The following is a 14,052-nucleotide window of genomic DNA, read 5'->3' as shown; positions in this document are numbered from 1 at the left end:
ACCTTAAGCTTTGGCACTCCTAGCAATCTCTGGGCAATTTTGACTTATCTGGACTCTTGTCTTCCTCTAGCCACTGTCCTCTGCCTCTTTGAGGGTGCCATCTAGAAAACAGAGCAATGTGTTTGCCACCATGCTTCCCGCCCCACCCCCGCCCAGGTCATCCCGGTTGTAGCTTTTCTTCTTTGCTGGCCTCTCCTCACCATCCACATCTCATGTCCTCGAGGCCTTGATGACCTATGTCCAGCAGCTCACCTGGCCTTTTCCAGCTTGTAGTTCTAACCTCCCAACGTCTTCTTGTATTAGGAATCTGTCCTCCCTGATGTTTGCTACATCTCCCAATTTAGTATCCTCTGCAAATTTAATTAACACGCGGTTGCCTCCCTGTTCCAGGCCATTAATGAAGATGTTATGCAGTACCCAGCAAACAATATTTTCAAGGTCATGAGGAGAGGAGAGCTGAACTGCTAATACTTCTGCCCAACATGGGGGAAAGAGGCAATCAAGGGCCCAAATGTGGTTTGAGTCGCTTCCTCTGAGTTTTGTGAACTTCCTTTCCCAGACATGGGTCAGGTTTTTTGCCTCCCCTCTGCTTCAGCCGCTGTACATCGGAGGCGGTCCCAGGTCAGAGAAGGGAGAACATCAGATTATGCCTTCCTTTTATTTTTGTCCAATTTCTAGCAGGAGAGAGAGCCACTAATTGAGCATTTGTAGGGAGAGACAGTGTACATGGTAAAGACAAAGTAGTTGTGATTAGGCTTGTTATCTACCGTCTCTCCATTTTGGAAGCACTACACTCGACAGTGGAAAATACACCTCGAGACCCAGGACCCAGACAGAGAGGAGAGAGAAGACATTCTCCTGGTGGGAACCTTCCTAACGGTCGGACCCTCACGATCTGCAGCCAAGACGGGCAGGAAGGAGAGACCCCTTCCTCCTTACAGCTTGTGACTCCAGAACAGAGGCCATAGCAGAGCCCCACACTGGTCCACGTTCCCCCCTGCATTATAGGGAGTAGCTCCCTGGGAACCCCAATTTGTGTTTCTTCCAGACCAAACTGCAGATATCATATGTAACACTGTAAAGTGCTTGGATCAGAAGTCCTGAATCACAGGAGAGCTTCAGGATAATGCTACTCACGTGCAGAAAATTGATCCCAGATTATTTACTGTTTCCAGCACCTCCTTTCTCCCCATCTCTCATCACAGGCCTGTCTCCGGTTCCCAGGTTCCTATCATTTCTCAGACGGAGTGTCTCTGGATCAGAGCCCGGACTGGGCCAGCAGAGGCAGGGTGCTGGTCTCAGAGGCCTGGTGTACAGGGGTGATGGGGAGAGGCTTCGAACTTTCCCTTGTGTGTGGCAGACAGCCTGGCCCACCGCATGCAGTCCTCCCCGGGTCTAGGTCTGACCTCTCCAAACCCGAGAACACACAAGAACAACCTGCATTTGTCGCAGTTGGTCCATTCAGACTGGGTCGTGCTAAGGCACCTTGCCAAGGGCTGGCTTAGGAGAAAGTGGCAGGTTTGTAGAATTTCTACAGGGCCCTATCAAGGCCTTCCCCAGCTGTAAACATCCACATGCTCACTCATCAAATATCAAGTGGCAAAAACCACAGTGGGCTCTGAAGCCAGGCTTTGAATCCCGGCCCTGCCGTTTTAATAGGTGTGATCTTGGGCCCAATGTTTCACCTCAGTTTTCCTACCTGTAAAATGGAACAATACCCGCACCAGCCTCAGAGTATTGTATGATTTTAAAAAGCTGATACGTAGGATGTTATTTTTTAATCTATCAAGCACCTTCCACACTCCAGACACGGTCAAGGCCAAGGATAAGCAAACTTTCTAGAAGACCCAAATAATAAATAGCTTCAGCTTTGTGGGTCTTAACGTCTCTGTCCAACTATTCAACTCTCTTGTTAGAGCCCCAAAGCAGGCACAGACAGCAAACAAATGAATGAGAGTGGCCGTGTTCCAAGAAAACCTTACTTATGGGCACAGGAATTGGAATTTCGTAAAAATTCACATGTCACCAAAAATCCCTTTTCTTCTGATTTTTTGAATTATTAAAAAAACGTAAAAACTACTCTTAGCTCACAAGCTGGTTTTGGCCCACGGACCACAGTTGGCCTGCCCCCCACCCCACCATGTGTTAGAGATGAAGGTACGGACCTGAGCCCCTTCCTCTCCTCCCCTCCCCCAGGAGAACATGGTGCTAACAGAGGCTCCCAGAGCCTGGGAAGTGGGGAGGGGGGTGCTCCTTCACCTTGCTCATGCTATCTTGCCGCCGCCGAGATCTGTGACCTTGTCTTAAAAGCCATTCTTGCAACCTGGGGCAGGGTGGGCAGTGGCATCTCAGTTCCAAGCCCCAATTTTAAGCTCTCATTCCTCGGGGCTAAGTCTCAGAGACGGCAGAGACCCAGGGCACAGGCTGAACAGCAGTTGGCGAGCCCACGATCCAGTGATCCAGTGTCTGACCTGGCCTTGGAGTGGAATGCCCAGACCCCACGGGCAGGAAGCCTTGCTGAGCATAAGATTGGGTTTGTAGCTCCACAAACATTTGTTTCTTTCTGAGGGGAAAAGCCACAGCAGAGTGGTCTGACAGGGGAGGGGTTCCTGGACCAAGAGCAATCCCTATCTGGATGTGTGCAGCAGCCTCTCTGGAAAGTGCTACTGGCCAGCAAGTTTCCACTGGGGAAAGGGCCTCCACTAGCCCAGGCCCTCTGGACCTCACACTCAGTTGTTTGGTTTTTTCTTTTTTTTTTTATTTTTTTTCTTAATTTGACAGACAGAGATCACAAGTAGGCAGAGAGGCAGGCAGAGAGAGATGGGGAAGCAGGCTCCCCGCTGACCAGAGAGCCAGATGCAGGACTCGATCCCAGGACCCTGAGATCATGACATGAGCCAAAGGCAGAGGCTTAACCCACTGAGCCACCAAGGTGCCCCATAGTGCTTTGTTTTGTTTTTAATTTTATTTATTAATTTGACAGAGTGAGCACAAGCAAGGGGAGGGGCAGAAAGAGGGAGAAGCAGGCTCCCCGCTGGACAGGGAGCCCGATGCAGGACTCCATCCCACATGACCTGAGCTGAAGGCAGACGCTTAACTGACTGAGCCCCCCAGGTGTCCCCAGCAGCTGAGTTCTAAGTGGGCCAGAGGGTGCCATCTGGGTGGGAGTTGGCCTCCACCAAATCCTGACTGTTGCCTGAGGCAGAGGCCTTCCAGGAAGGCCCCAGAAGTCCACAGGTGGCAGGCCCTGCCTGCTGTTTCCATGAGCTTCAAGAATCCGGGCTCCCCACCCAAAGCCCCCAAGGTGTGGCCAAAGGTTAATGGGCTCCCAAGGGCGGGCCAGAGGGCCCATCAGACCAGCAAGATACCAGATATAAAGACCGGTCAGATCAGCCAGATATCAGAGGACAAACAGACACAGACTCTGCCAGTCCCATTCACACCGCGCTGATGTGAGTAGCCATGGTTGGGGGGGTATGGGGAGAGTTCAGCATGAGCCCCAGGGCAGAACAGTGGTGTGAGCAGAGCCAGCCTGGTCCAGAGATCTCCCCTGTGTCTCTCCTGACACCTTCCAATACTTCACTAGGCTTTGGACTGCAAGCCCCGGAGCCGATTTCCAGAGTAGCAGGTTAAAGCCACTCATCGTGTGTGTTAAAGCAGGACTGCCCCGGAGCAGAGAAGCTGGAGGGAGGAGTGGGTGGGTGCCATTCCTGGCAAAAGAGAGGCTGTGTGGGTGCATGGTGCCGTTGACTACAACTACAGGCCAGGAACCCAAACCAGAGCTCAGTGTGGACGCAGGACCCCCATATGGCATGGAGGCTTCACTCTGGAAAGATAAAGGTGAAGTGGGTCCCTAGGGAGATTGAGTGATGAGGCCAGACTCGCCAGAGCCGGGGCTCCTATGGGAGGGCAGGGACCAGACAGGCACCCCCTCCTCCAGCCTGATCGCTTGAAGACTGGAGCCCCATCCTGGGAGATGGAAAAGGGAAGTCAGTGTCTCATCATACAGTGAAAAGCTCTCCCACTCTGAGCTCCCGGGAACGCAAATGAATGTAGGTGACATGCCAACTGCCAGTTGGATCAAGAAAATGAGCAGCAATTGGATTTTGCCTTTTTTTTATTTAAGGTTTTTATTGATTCTTATGGAGGGAATTAAATGTGAACACCAGAATGAAAAGGGCTCTGTAGCATCTCTGTGAAGGAAACGGGACGCCATCGATGTGATGCATCGTCTCCACCGTGGGAGGGGAGTCAGGGCCCTCCAGCCTCCAAAGGGAGAGGATAGGAAGAAGAGTGATTGGGAGCCCTCCATCCCTGCCCAAACTCTGTACTGCTCCAGGTCCTCCTGGGGTCCCAGACCAGATATCAGCTGTCCCCACAGATGGGGAAGGCAGTCGGTTGGTGGGTGGTCTTCTGACCCTGAATTTGTATGTAGCTGGCATGGGAGGCTTTGACTGCCTGAGCTTTCATGTTCTTTCTCATGGAGTGTTAGCCAGATGGAGAGAGAAAGTAGGACGGGGACAGGAGGCATCAAAGAAGGCAGAGTGAGTGTCCTGCTTAGTAGAGGTGGCTTCAGATGCCTGAGGAGAAGGGTCCTGGACACGGGGAGGCAGGACGCAAGTCTGCATTCTTGGATGATTCTCTTCAAAGGGGTAATGGGGGTTGGAACTGCAGGGAAGCTTGGAGACCAGTCCAGGGCTGGACCCTTTCCTGCCAACAGAATCCAGGCTGTCCAAGGGCTGTGAGAGCCCCAAGCTGACTCCCTGAAACTCTTTATCTGCAACCCTATAATGCCCCCAACTCTGCCTGCTGTGGAGGCTGCCCGTGGTCTCTCCTCCTTGCTCTGGGGCCTGGCCCCTTCACTCATCAGCTCACTCAGCGCAGGAATGTTGGGGCCTGGATTGCATTCAGCAGGCTGCCCCCTGCGATGCCCTTCTCCACTTTCTGTGAGCAGAGGCAACATGGAGTGGTGTGCAGGGCCAAGCAGCAGGCCTCAGGAAGCCAGCCTTCCAACCTCCACCACCTCTGAATAAGTCTCCTCACCTGTCTAGGTCCCCTCCCCTCCCCAGATAGCACCTGCTCCCAGGTGAGTGTGTGGATTGTGTGGGAGAGGGCTTGGAAGGGGGCACTGTGCACCAGGGTAAGGAATCAACTGAGGCTGGCACCCAGCAGGCAGCACCCTACCCCACCCCCACCATAGGACCATCCGCACCCAGCCCAGAGTCTGCCCAGCTGACCCCATTTCTCAAGCCTTTGTTCTCCTGGGGTCACCACACCTACCTGTTTCCTGGCAGGTGTCTGTGGCCCACCTTCTGGCCTACCAATCCAGACATACCCTCTTCCTGGGACACAAGAGGCCCCACATGTACAAACAGGCACCCCCAGCACTTGTAGCATTCTGAGGTGTCGGGAGGGGGTTGCCAGGAACAGAAGCACTCTGTGTTGTTTCTAGACAACCAACAGGCAGCTAGCTGGAGCTCTGGAAGAGTCTCGTTCCAGAGCCAGTGCTGGCCCCCGGAGGGGTAGAGACCCCACTTCAGCTCTAGGATGCTGTTCCCTGCTGAAATTTTCCATCTGGCTCTGCTTCCATCTGGGCAAAGTGTTCCAGCCCCTTTCTCTCCAGACCCAGTGCCTCTGGCACTCTTCGGGGAAACCTGGGGTCATCTGGGCCTCGGTCTGTCCCTTTTGTCATCCTCATCAGCTCAGGGCACAGGGAGGGCTCAAGGGGGGAGCACAATTCTGTTGATTATCTAGTCTTTCTTCTGAGACATGGGTCCTTCCCACTTCATGAGCCCCACTGACCCTGGAGGACTGCAGCTGTGACAAAGAGGGGAGCTGACACATGGACAACTGCTCCCCCAGCATGTGGCAGGGGCCGGGCCACCTCTCCCAGGCCTGGCTCTGTGACAGAGAAGGCGGCTCTGAGCTCCTCCGGTCAAGCCCCACACCCGGCCCGCATCAGGAGAGGCTAAGTGGCTTGCTCAAGGTCACAGCTGTAGGGAATGTGTGCACTGCACCGTAAGCCCTGTGACAAGATTTTCTTGTTTCTGTCCAGCTCCAGGATGGTGTCCCGAAAGGCTGTGGCTGCTCTGCTTGTGGTGCACGTGGCTGCCATGCTAGCCTCCCAGACAGAAGCCTTTGTTCCCATCTTCACCCACAGCGAGCTCCAGAAGATCCGGGTAGGAAATCCCCCCCCCCACACACACACACCTCAAGGCATGCCCGCCTCCCCTGTGTGGCCCAAGTGACGCAGAGCCCTGCTCAGCACTCAGGTGGCCTTAGTCTCTCTAAGGCACAAGTAAGTGTCCCTTTGGTAAACCCATGTTTATTTAATCAGCTAAGCTAGCCCCACTGAGGACAGCACTAAGGACCCAGACCCGAGCTAGCCCCCAGCTCCAGCTGTCTCCCTGCCACCTTCACTCCTCCCCAGCACCACACACAGGTGACTGCAGCTCCTACACACAACACCTTTTCCCGCCCCTGCCCATCCTTCAGAGGAGATTTTCCATTAAGGAGCCAATCAGTATTTGCTGAGCATCTCCGAGGTATAAACAGCCACGCTGGGGGAGAGGCCAGGCACACAGGAGATCTAAGAGCCTCCGTCTTCAAGGAGCAGGCTCAGCGGCCAAGATACAAACACATGAAAAAGTCACTAACAATAGAGAACAAGAGAAATGTCACAAGGTAGGACGTGATTAATTGCCCAGTGAGTGACGCTGATGTTAAGTGCGAAGCTCAGAGGAGGGAGAGGTCTCCATGGGCTGGCGCGTGTCGGCAGCCTACAGAGAAGAGGTGAGCATGGATCTGGGGGGTCTTTAGAGAGAAGGAGGGGCACTCGGTGGGAGCAAATGCCCAGAGTGGGAAAGAAGAAGCTGCTGCTCCCTGAAGTGTCGGCCAGAGCCGCCTCTTGAGAACCCAGAAGTAAACCAGGCAGACTTAACAGAACTCAGGGGGCAGGTCCCCCAAAAAAGTGACCACCCGACCTGGCTCCCTGTGCCTTTTACTTTAGATGTCCAGGGGTTCTGAGTATCTTGTACAGATAGTTGTTTCTCTCTGACCTGAGGAGGTGAAAAAATGGGACTTTCGTGTCCCACCTGTCTGAGACCAAGGCTCCACTAGGAACAAAGACAAGAATCCATTCTCTGGGAGGTTGCATGGCCTCTGGACCCACGTGCTCTGTCCAGGGCAGGCTGCCCCAGACCCAGTGACCAGTGTCCTCTGCCAAGGCAAGGCTGGCCGCAGCCTCCCTTCTTCGTGGGGGTGGGGCGTAGTCATGGAAATACGGAGGAGATGTGGCAGTCTCTCTAAACACACTTCCTCCACCACCAGCTTCCTCCCCAGAAGAGACAGCCCTTTGTTCTAGAATCACCATGTCTCAGGCAAGGCCCTGAGCCGAATCCCAAGGGTGCCATTAGGGAAACCAAAGGAATGAGGTGTGTCTGATCTCAGTGCCCTGGGACCCAGCAAGCAGGATGCCACGTAAGATTTGGGGCAGAAACAGTCAAACTCAGTAGAACATAAACTAGCAAAATGGCAACCAAAGGACACTTTGCATTAATCCGCTCTATGGTTTTGCTCCTTATAATTGCCAGGCACCAGGATTTTTATGAAGAAGCTGTAATCTCCTTCCTCCATAATTCATCTCCCTGTCTTGCCTCTTATAAATCACCTCCCAGGGACTCCAGTTTCTGGGCCACCCCATGGTGCCCTCGCAGGCTGGGCTGTCTTGCCACCTTTTTTATAGGCTCTCTGCTAAGAAAAACCCATTTTCACGCTTAATATGCATGAAGGGCAGCCATTATTTTCAGCATTTTAACTTAATTAACAGTAACAACCTGGGTGCGGTGCTGGAACGAGAAAGGAAGGGATTCTTCTGCAAGTTGACCTGTTGGTGGACAACTCAGAGAGGCTTCTGTGGCCATCGCGTTGCTGGGACTTGCTGTAGAGGCACCTGGGGAGAAGGAATGCTTCCGTCCCTGTGGGAAGCTCAGGCCACTTAGCACCCTGGACAGAGACAGGCAGGTGCCTTCTGGGCAGTGGACAGACCCCGGTTTTGGGTTTTGTGCGATTTTGTGCTCTGCCCTTAGGAAAAGGAGCGCAACAAAGGTCAGAAGAAGTCCCTGGTTTTACAAAAGAGGTCTGAGGAAGTGGGGCCTCTGGACCTTGTGGAGCCCACAGAAGAAGAAGAAAACCAGGCTATCAAGGTGAGCAGACAGGGCGACAATACAGAGAAACTTAGTGGGTGGGGGCAGGGAATGGCTCCCCTGCTAGCCACCGATTGTGCTAGGATACAGCAGCGAACCAGACATTTAGGCAACCAGCTCCCTTCTAGGAGAAAGGGAGACAGACACCAACGAGGAGACAGTAAACCATTTCAGGCACCAAATAAAGGAGGCAGGATAGAGAATGACAGGGTGGGGCTTGGGGGCACTCCTTTGCCAGAGGAGGGGTCAGGGAAGGCCTCTTGGAGGAGGTGACATTTATTTTCTTTGAAACCAGAATGATGAGAAGGAGCCTCTCATGCAAAGCGCTAGAGTGAGAACATTTCAGAAGGAAAAGTGCAAAAACCTTGCTCAGGAAGCACATAGTAGGTGTGAGGTCCTCAAGGCCAGGGCACACCGGGAGAGGAAAAGAGGTTGGCAGGGCCTGGTGGTCCAGGCGAGATGTCTAGGTCACTGGGGGTTCAAAGCAGGGTAGTGACCTGATCTGACTTAGGACGATCTGGGGCAGCACAAGTGAATGCAGGAGAACAGTCAGGAGGCAGGTGTGGTCCTCAGGGGACAGATGACAAGGGTGCCGGTTCTTCCCCTAGCAAGGAACCTTGGGGACAGCTACAGTGTGAACCCCCCTGGGTCGGTGCTGAGTTTGGATGCACAGACTGTCATGGCCAGAGCCAGCCTTGGGTTTGTCCAGCGCAGCTCTTTAATTTCACAAACTCCTTTGTCCAGGCAGTAAGTATTTACCGAGCCCTAAGTGCGAAGCAGGGTTCTGGGCCCTGGGGATAGTGTGGTGAACAAAACAGATACATCCTCTGAGCTCGTGGAGCTCACACTCCAGTGGCAGGGGCCAGAAATGAGATACCAAAAGGACCAACAATGGACTACAACCAGGATAAACAAACAACCTTCCTAGTGTGGCCTGTGGTGGCAGGTGCCATGGAGGAAAATAAAGCAGAGAGGGGAGATGGATGAGTTGCAATTTAAATAGGGCGATCAGAGCAGGCTTCGTCAGTACATGGTATTAGTACACAGACCTGGAGACAGTGAGGCACTGAACCGCTAAAATGTCTGGGGGAAGAGCATTCCAAGCAGCACAAGTAATCAGTGCAAAGGCCCTGAGGCAGAAGTAGACCTGGCGCATTGTGGGAACAGGGAGGAAGCTGGAGTGGCTGGGGCAGAGGGAGTCAAAGAGAAAGTGGGAGGTGAAAGCAGACTCTGCAGTTTGGACTTTGCTTTCACTCTGCTGAGATGGGAGCCACTAGGGGCTTTGGAGCAGAGCAGGGAGAAGATCAGATTACATTTTAAAAGCGTCTTCCCAGGGGAACCTGGGTGGCTTAGTCTGTTAAGCGTCTGACTCTTGATCTCAGCTCAGGTCTTGATCTCAGAGTAGTGAGTTCAAGCCCCGTGTTCGGGCCAGAGGACCTAGAAGGATGGGTTCATGACTCATGGAGACGGTGAAGCCTATGGTTAGCTGTAGGACGGCAGGAGGAAGGTAAGGAGGTCAGACAGGACCTGTGAACTTTAAGTTGCCTGGTGGGCGCCCAGGAGGAGGCGTTGCCCAGGCAGGCAGATATAGATGACTGGACTTCAGGAGCGCTTAGGGCTGGAGACATCCCTGTGGGAGGCATCAGCAATTAGCTGGAATTTCAAGCCAGGACCGGGTGAGATCCTGGAGAGGGTAGGCGTGGATGGAGAATGAAGAGGGTCCTGGGTCTGAGTGAGGGACACTTCCCTGTACAGGGGCATGGGAGGCGAGATGACTGATAGTATAGAGAGTGAGGGCCTTGCCAGGGTGACACAGTCATCAGAGCAAAACTGAGCTGGACTCCAGGCTTCTGCCTCCTGCCAGACACCAGCCAGGGATCCTTCTACCCCCTCGGGTCGCCATAGCACACTGTCCACAAACAGGGAGGTCAGTTGTGGCCCAGAGAGGGACTTCGGTGCAGTCATCACACTGGGTGGCAGGGTTAGGGGAGTGTGCTTTCCCTTCCCACATGCTCCTTGGGCTCCCTGGGAGGAACTGGAAGGGACTGGTCTAGCTGGCAAAGGGGAGCTCACTCGGAACTGCCCGCTACCTGCACCCTGGGCAGTGGTAAAGCACGTGTTACATCCTAAAGAATGTCTTGGGGAGGCTGTTCCATCTCCCTAGAACAGGATATATGGGTCAGGAGGTCCTTTCCAGATCATTCCATCCAGCCGCCTCATTTTAAGGTGAGGACGCTGATGCATAGAGAAAAGCATAGCTCAGCAAGAGGATGGCATGGGCAGGGCCGGAGACTCTCTGCGTGGCCCTTCAGGCAGCCCCAGCCCGTTTCCCACTGCCAGGGAGCCCCTGGGACTCCTCCATCACAGCTCTCTAGATAGCAGGGAAGATCAGCTGGCCTGTGAACCAAGACCACTGAACCAGGAAGCTCTGGGGGTGGTGGCAAGATCAGTCAGGCCCCCACCCCTCACCCCCCAGCTCGGCCACAACAACTTCTCCTGGTAGCGAGCCTCCAGACAGATCCTTTGGGGTCTCACCTGTGTCCCCATGGTCCAGAGAAAGTCTCGCCTGGTGGCACAGACCCTGGAGTCAGACCCCCTGGGTGTCACACACCCTCTCCCTCCACGACTTAGTACCTGTGTGGCTTTGATCAAGTTACTCTACCTCTTTGCCCTCAGGTTCCTTATCTGTGAAATGGGCGCGCCACTAGTCATGTCTACCTGTAGGGCTATTGAGAGGCTTCATACACGCAAAGCGTTTGGAGTGACGCCTGTGCTGCAAGGATCCAGGTGCCAGCTCTCCTTATACAGGAGAAGAGGGACGGAGAGTTTCCTCCCACAGGAAGAGCCAGGGGGTTTCCTGCGGACCCCTCCCCTCCTGTCCCAGCTTCCCAGCCAGGGGAGATTTGTTGATCCTCCTCCCAGCAAGACTGGGGTGACTTCCAGGATTCAGCCCCCTGTTTGGAGTTTGGGGCAGGGGGCGGTTCCTGCCAGAATTCTCTGGCTGGCCCTGGAAGGCCGGAGGCTTCCCCGGAGAATGGATCAGGAAAAGTGGGGCCGCCGCAGAGCTGTGTGGCTACTGGCCGTCCCTCCTGCCACCTGCGAGGCACCCGGGGGTTAATGGCACGCTCCGTGTCTCTTCCTTCTTGTTAACTCTGCCTTATTTCACAGCTGACTGCTCCTGTGGAAATTGGAATGAAGATGAACTCCAGGCAGCTGGAAAAGTACTGGGCTGCCCTGGAAGAGTTGCTGGGTGAGGCGCTGCTGTCCACCCAGAACGGTAAGGGAAGGCAGGCGCCTCTGCGGCTGGGCCTGGCCTCATCCACCCCATGTTAATATTCCAGGGGCGCGTCTGAGCGCGATCTGGGGACGGCGATTTGTTTTGCTGCCTTGCACTTGAGAACAGGAAACTGCCTTCTTGGGGGAAAGGGTGCCCCTGTCCCTGAGGGGAGCCTCATCACAGAGCAGGGCAGGCTCTGAGAGCTCCTGGGGACCACTGAGGCCCAATCCCCAGCCAGGGGCATCTCAAGGCTCTGCCCCATGGCTCAGGCCCCTTTCCCAAATCCCCTCCTGGCAGAGTAGACCACGACCACACACCCACCCCTCCCCCTGCTCCAGATACGTTCATTCCCTCCCCCAAAACACCACCAGCGCTGGGGTCTTCCTCTGAAGGGAACTCTGGAACAGTCTGGCCCCCAAAGCCTGCATTTTTTTTTTTTAAATCTGTTCTACAAATCGAAGTGCTGAGCTGCACTTGGCCTTGCCCCGTTCAAGGTCTGCCAGAGTAACTTATGCGAAGCTAGGACTTACCTGACAAACCGCTACTAATGACTTCTCATCCTCCCCAGGAGGAGAGGAGAGAGGTGGAGAGAAAGCGTTGGAGTGGGAAGAACCAGAGGTTAAAGGACTTGCCCCAGGGTACAGAGAAAGCTAGAGGCTGAGCTGCCAGATACCTGGCCAGTCCGCCCTGCACCCCGGGGTGGGGGGGGTGCCCCCTCCTTCCTGGCTCTGCAGGCAGGTTTAGAAGTCAGTTTCATAAGTGGACCTGCGAATGTTCCTGAGCGCAAACCCTGCTTTTCCCCAGCAGACAAGTGACAGCCCGCTCTGGGGAGAAGGTGGAGCCCTCCTCCCACCCAAAGGAGGCCCCAAAATCTGCATGCCCAACAGCGGGGCTCCGAAGGAAAATGCTCTCTCCCAGGCAAGCCCCCCATCTGGCAAATAAAGAGGGAAATACACAGAAACGACTCTTTTATTTAATATTTTAATTTTGAAAGGTTAAACTCAGGTCATTCCATATAGGGGGTGGGGGGATAAAGCTTGGAGTGGGCCGTAAGTGGTGGTACGTACAGGAGCAAAATGTGTGCCTTTGATAAATTCTACGTTCAAATATGAAGTCAGACCCACGGAACTGGAAGATCTGTGCCGCTGAGAAAAGATGGCATTTTTTGCCCACACACACCAGCCAGCGGCAGAGCAAGGACCAGAATTCAGGTCTCCTGAACCCTTGTTGGTCTACTTTCTGTGTATGGGCAAGCTCAAGGTCTAATGGGCCAGAGAGTTGTGAGACTTCTGCACTCAACCCCTTGCTGTGTAACTTCCAGCTAGCCCTCTAACCTCAATGAGCCTTTGCAAATGCAAGGTGGTAATATGTGCCTTGAGATCAGGGGACAGGCACCAGCAAATCACTATTATTACTATCATCTTGGACTCTACACTCCACAGCAAAATTCCACCGTCAACACACTTATTTCTGCCTTCTAAACAAAACTGGATGGGAAATACCATTCTGATTTCATTTTGCATTAATGAATGTTCATTTATTTATAAACCAGGGCTATATAGGAACCACAGCTCCCGCTATCCATAGGTTACCAGCAATTAGACATGCTGCCCCTTTGGCATTTCCACCCACCACAGACATCGCAGGAGCTTAGCCACAGTTGGTAGTTAGCGGAACCAGACAACCCCAACCCTTAGAATGGACACTCCTTTGGTGGGCTCCGACTGCTTCTGAGGGACACCTGAACCTTCCAGGGGACCCAGACCCTTTACACCACCCAGTCCCACAATTTCCCACTCATGTACTGATCAGCCCAAGTGCAGCTGCAGGTTCATGGGAAATGCTGCCAAGACACCCTGTAATAAATGGGGAGAGGGCTGCACAGGGCAGGGGAGGAAAAGGAGGAAGAAAGGCAGGGAAATCTACAAAGCATGCCATTGGGAAGTACTGGATCCAAGACCCCTCCTGGCCCTTCGGAGCTCCGCCGTGCCATTCACATCATTCCACGGAAGCCACTCCAAAAAGCAGACCAAATGCTAACTGTCTCTTTCCAAGGCAGAAAACACAGCTTTTGTGTCTTTTCCTCTCTGCTCAGATCTGTTGCTATATGAGATTACCTTCCCCATCACCAGATGGGGGCGCTCACCACGCCCACTCCCCCTGCACCAGTCTCGGAGCCCCCACGCCCCCACGCCCACCAGCCCACGTGGGGGGAATTTTCCTTAAGATCCTGGGGTTGGAGAGCAGCGTTGAAATAGGTGACAAGAAGGAAAGGAGAGCTCTAGGTGACTGCGCCAATGGCGATCTGCATTTCTGAAAACGGAATTGCTTCCGCAGCTACAGCACTTAAGTGGCCCGAGGGTGGAGTTCCTTCTGCAGAACAGCCCTGTTCAAAGCTCAGCGCGGCAGCCAGGTTCTCCCTGACCCTCACCCAGTGGCCTCTGATGTGCTTCTCAGTAATGAGCCGCAACAGAGACCCAGCCACCACCTCCATCTGTATGCACAGTGCCCCAGCCGCCTGGTTGGATGTGTCTGCTCCTTTCTTCTCTCCTTCTCCTCCTGCCGCTGTTC

At 54.0% G+C, this 14,052-nt stretch overlaps 1 protein-coding gene across 3 annotated transcripts; it reads left to right on the top strand.

Moving 5' to 3' along the window:
- The first annotated feature begins 3,356 nt into the window (after positions 1-3,356).
- On the top strand, positions 3,357-12,442 carry MLN (motilin). Of its 3 annotated transcripts, none has more exons than XM_047733446.1 (5): positions 3,357-3,452; positions 6,056-6,179; positions 8,088-8,204; positions 11,373-11,481; positions 12,289-12,442. In XM_047733446.1, the coding sequence occupies exons 2-5, from the start codon at positions 6,063-6,065 to the stop codon at positions 12,294-12,296; spliced, it is 351 nt and encodes a 116-aa protein (XP_047589402.1). In that variant the 5' UTR covers positions 3,357-3,452; positions 6,056-6,062; the 3' UTR covers positions 12,297-12,442. The 3 variants fall into 3 exon arrangements, with proteins under 3 accessions (XP_047589402.1, XP_047589401.1, XP_047589400.1); XM_047733445.1 differs by having other exon boundaries at positions 12,286-12,442; XM_047733444.1 differs by having other exon boundaries at positions 12,050-12,442.
- Positions 12,443-14,052: the final 1,610 nt, after the last annotated feature.

The sequence above is a fragment of the Lutra lutra genome, chromosome 6 (assembly GCF_902655055.1).
Source record: "Lutra lutra chromosome 6, mLutLut1.2, whole genome shotgun sequence".
NCBI classification, from domain to species: domain Eukaryota; kingdom Metazoa; phylum Chordata; class Mammalia; order Carnivora; family Mustelidae; genus Lutra; species Lutra lutra.
Note: the sequence above shows the minus strand (reverse complement) of the source record. Positions and strands in the feature narration are given on the sequence as shown.

Bases quoted from the DNA above. Each gene is read 5' to 3' on its own strand.
- MLN (XM_047733444.1), top strand. From the start codon at position 6,063: ATGGTGTCCCGAAAGGCTGTGGCTGCTCTGCTTGTGGTGCACGTGGCT. The intron at 6,180-8,087 runs GTAGGAAATCCC...CTCTGCCCTTAG, and splicing joins GCGAGCTCCAGAAGATCCGG to GAAAAGGAGCGCAACAAAGG. The intron at 11,482-12,049 runs GTAAGGGAAGGC...CATCCTCCCCAG, and splicing joins GCTGCTGTCCACCCAGAACG to GAGGAGAGGAGAGAGGTGGA.